Source organism: Egretta garzetta, unplaced genomic scaffold (genome assembly GCF_000687185.1).
Source record: "Egretta garzetta isolate BGI_Z169 unplaced genomic scaffold, ASM68718v1 scaffold778, whole genome shotgun sequence".
NCBI lineage: Eukaryota > Metazoa > Chordata > Aves > Pelecaniformes > Ardeidae > Egretta > Egretta garzetta.
This window is the reverse complement of record NW_009260627.1, coordinates 13226-16205: the sequence shown is the minus strand read 5'-3', so window position 1 is coordinate 16205 and position 2980 is coordinate 13226. Positions and strand designations below refer to the sequence as shown.

Genomic DNA, 2980 nt, shown 5'->3' with positions numbered 1-2980 from the left:
GGATGGCGCGCAAGAACGCCGAGAAGGAGCTGGAGTCCCACTGCAGCTGGGCTGCGGCAGAGGCCCTGCAGAAGTGGCTCCAGCTGACCCACGAGGTGGAGGTCCAGTACTACAACATCAAGAAACAGAATGCGGAGAAGCAGCTGCTGGTGGCCAAGGAAGGGGTGAGAATTTCAGCGTCCCGCCCCGGGTCCTCCCCTCGCGGCCGCGGGGAAACATTCAGGGGATGAAACCTGCGGAGTTGGTTTCTCCGCGCCTTCTTTATTTCCCTTCCCACGCCTTAAATGTGCATTTTTTTAAAGCGCAGCGCAAACCTTCGTCAAGGCATGAGCAGGGGCTGCGAATGGGGCCCTGCAGAGCCGCTGCGGGAGCCCCGGGAAGGCGCAGCGCGTGAATCGCTGCCCGTGCGGCGGCGCTGCGGGCAGGCAGCGAGCAGAAGGGATCTGCACCTTCTGAGCGCGATCCCCGCGCTAGGTGATTTACGTGCACAGGCAACAACATCTCTAACGTATGCGTGCGATCTGTAGCGATGAATCATTTCTGTATTCCCAGTGGCTTAAAATTCCCAGTGCCAGCCAGCAAGCGAGGAGCCGCGGGGAAGCTGTTGTAACACGTCTTTGTCTCCGTGGCCGTACCCAGCAGTCGGAGCTGGCAGCACAGGAAAATTTGGCTGCCTTAATATGTTTTTATGCTGAACACTTCCAACTTTTCCGTGGTTTTCCTTTTGCCGCGCCAGTTCTCCTGTCTGTGCCCTTGGTTTGTGTCCTGTGAGTCTCAAGTTAATGCCACCAGATCTGTGAACCAGAGCGCTGTGCGCGGAGATTTAATTTGCACACACACTGTGCTGCAAAGGGGAAGGCAGAAAACCCAACCCCGAGCCAAAAAGCCTCCCCAAACCAACAGCCCTGGGGAACAGCAGTGCTTTTCCCTAAGAGTTTGCCCGTGGGGATGGCAAGGCAAGGCTCCATGAGAGCCGTGCGCCGTACGAAGAAGCTGGTTCTGTCCCCCCCAACTCTTGGGCAGTCAGAAGGGCCAGGGAGGAGCGAGAAACCCGCAGCCTGCGTGCTCGCTGCTGGCAAATTCCTCACCCACGGCGCTGGGAAGCAGAACATCCTCCAGCAGACCCCGCTGGCGCTGTGAACGCGTGTGCAGACAGCTGCGGGGGCTATTTCGGTCGCAGCCCAGCCAGGAGGTTCTGGTCCTGGAGGAAACTTGAGGTCGTCTTCTTCCTGTGACCTCTTTCTGTTGATGTTCCAGGCTGAAAAAATTAAGAAGAAGCGAAACACCCTGTTTGGAACATTTCACGTTGCTCACAGCTCGTCTCTAGACGACGTTGATCATAAAATCTTAACTGCAAAGTGAGTATCTACTTAATATCTTCCCTTATGTCGTCCCGCCGGTGTCACAGGCGCGGGCTCTCGGTCTCATTGTGCTCACCTCTTCCTCCGTTGGCTTCAGTCACCTGGGCCTGGGCTTGCTCCTTTGCATCAATAACATTGCATCGATAGCCTTTTCATTGGTTTGCGTGAAACAAGACATGGCGTTCTGCAGAGCGATGAGGAGTCCTGTCCAAGGGAGGGTTCGGGAGGCTGCAGTGTTCCTAAGCGGTTATCCCGGGATATTTCAGTCGTTGCTGGGTTTTTTTTTAATTCCTGTACCCCTGAAAATAGGATGCAAGATCTCTTGAGTATCAGGATACAAAGCCGAACCGCCAGCCTCCCGGTTCAGACAATACGTGGTGTCTTTTTCCTTCGTTGCCTACATTCTCCCGTGTTTGAACCTTGCTTCCAGGCAAGCGCTGAGCGAAGTGACGGCTGCGCTGCGGGAGCGCCTGCATCGCTGGCAGCAGATAGAGCTGCTCTGCGGCTTCCAGATCGTCAACAACCCGGGCATCCACACCCTGGCGTCAGCCCTGAACATCGACCCCAGCTGGATGGGCACCCCGCGGCCTAACCCCTCGCACTTCATCATGACAGACGACGTGGACGACTTGGACGAAGAGATCGTGTCTCCCATGTCCATACAATGTACGTACGAGCTGCGCGTGGCGAGTCTGCCTCTGCCGTGCTGCCGCGTCCTGCGACGTGGGGCCGGCCCGGAACAGCCGTTCCAGTGTGTGAGGAGGAATTAAGGTGCCTAAGTTGTTTTTTAAATGACCAAACCCAAACCGTTAGTCGCTAAGGGTCAGGAATGTCCACACGTGCCGGACTGCCAGAGCTGGGGTCGCTCGGAGCCTGTGAATTCCAGCGGAACCAGTAATTAGTGGGTGTTATTAGTAGGTGTTATTAGTCGCCATGTAATCACCTGTTTGCTCTTCTGTTCAAGTCACTGAATTTAAGCATTTACAAAAAAACCCCTGAAGGCACGGTCCAGGCTCCCAAAAGTGAGAAAGGAAAATGAAGTGCATTGTGTCCCCCCCGCCTTGGCTAGAGCGCTCGTTTGGGATATAAAAGGTGGTGAAGACGCCCCATCCTCCTGCACAGCTTTGGACTTGCACCTCCTGCTGTGGGGCACGGGAGGAGCAGTCCGCGTGGCGGTGCTGCCTGCCTGCAAGGACCTGCTCAGCACCGCCTGGAGCAAAGCCTGGCACCCCCGTGCCCCATCTCCTGCGCGGGTGTTGTGGTCACCAGGGTGGGCGCTCACTCCCTTTTGATCGGCGACCGTTCATACACGAAGCGCATCAACGCCTGTAGGGAGGAATGGGGCTGCTGGGGAGGGCGGGTGGATGATCCTGCTCTCCTGAGCCCAGATTCCAGGCACAAGCGGTGCCCCCAGGGCTCAGTGCTGGCCCCAGTTCTGTTCAATGTTGTTAACCATGACCTGGGCGAGGGGATCAAGGGCACCCTCACTAAATTTGCAGAGGACACCGAGCTGGGCGGGAGTGTGGATCTGGTGGGGGGGGAGGGCTCTGCAGAGGGACCTGGCCAGGCTGGATCCATGGGCCCAGCCCAGTTGGGTGGGGGGCAACAAGGCCAAGGGC

General features: G+C 57.1%; 1 protein-coding gene across 2 annotated transcripts in view; it reads left to right on the top strand.

Moving 5' to 3' along the window:
- Positions 1-2980, top strand: part of STIM1 (stromal interaction molecule 1) — a 76953-nt gene that overhangs the window by 67447 nt on the left and 6526 nt on the right. The window contains exons 2-4 of one of the 2 annotated variants that reach the window (XM_035900929.1): positions 1-164; positions 1258-1358; positions 1792-2027. In XM_035900929.1, coding sequence (XP_035756822.1) covers positions 3-164; positions 1258-1358; positions 1792-2027 — 499 coding nt within the window. In that variant the 5' untranslated portion in view covers positions 1-2. Of the gene's footprint in view, positions 165-1257; positions 1359-1791; positions 2028-2980 lie in introns of those variants that run through there. The other variant, XM_035900928.1, reaches the window with a different exon arrangement.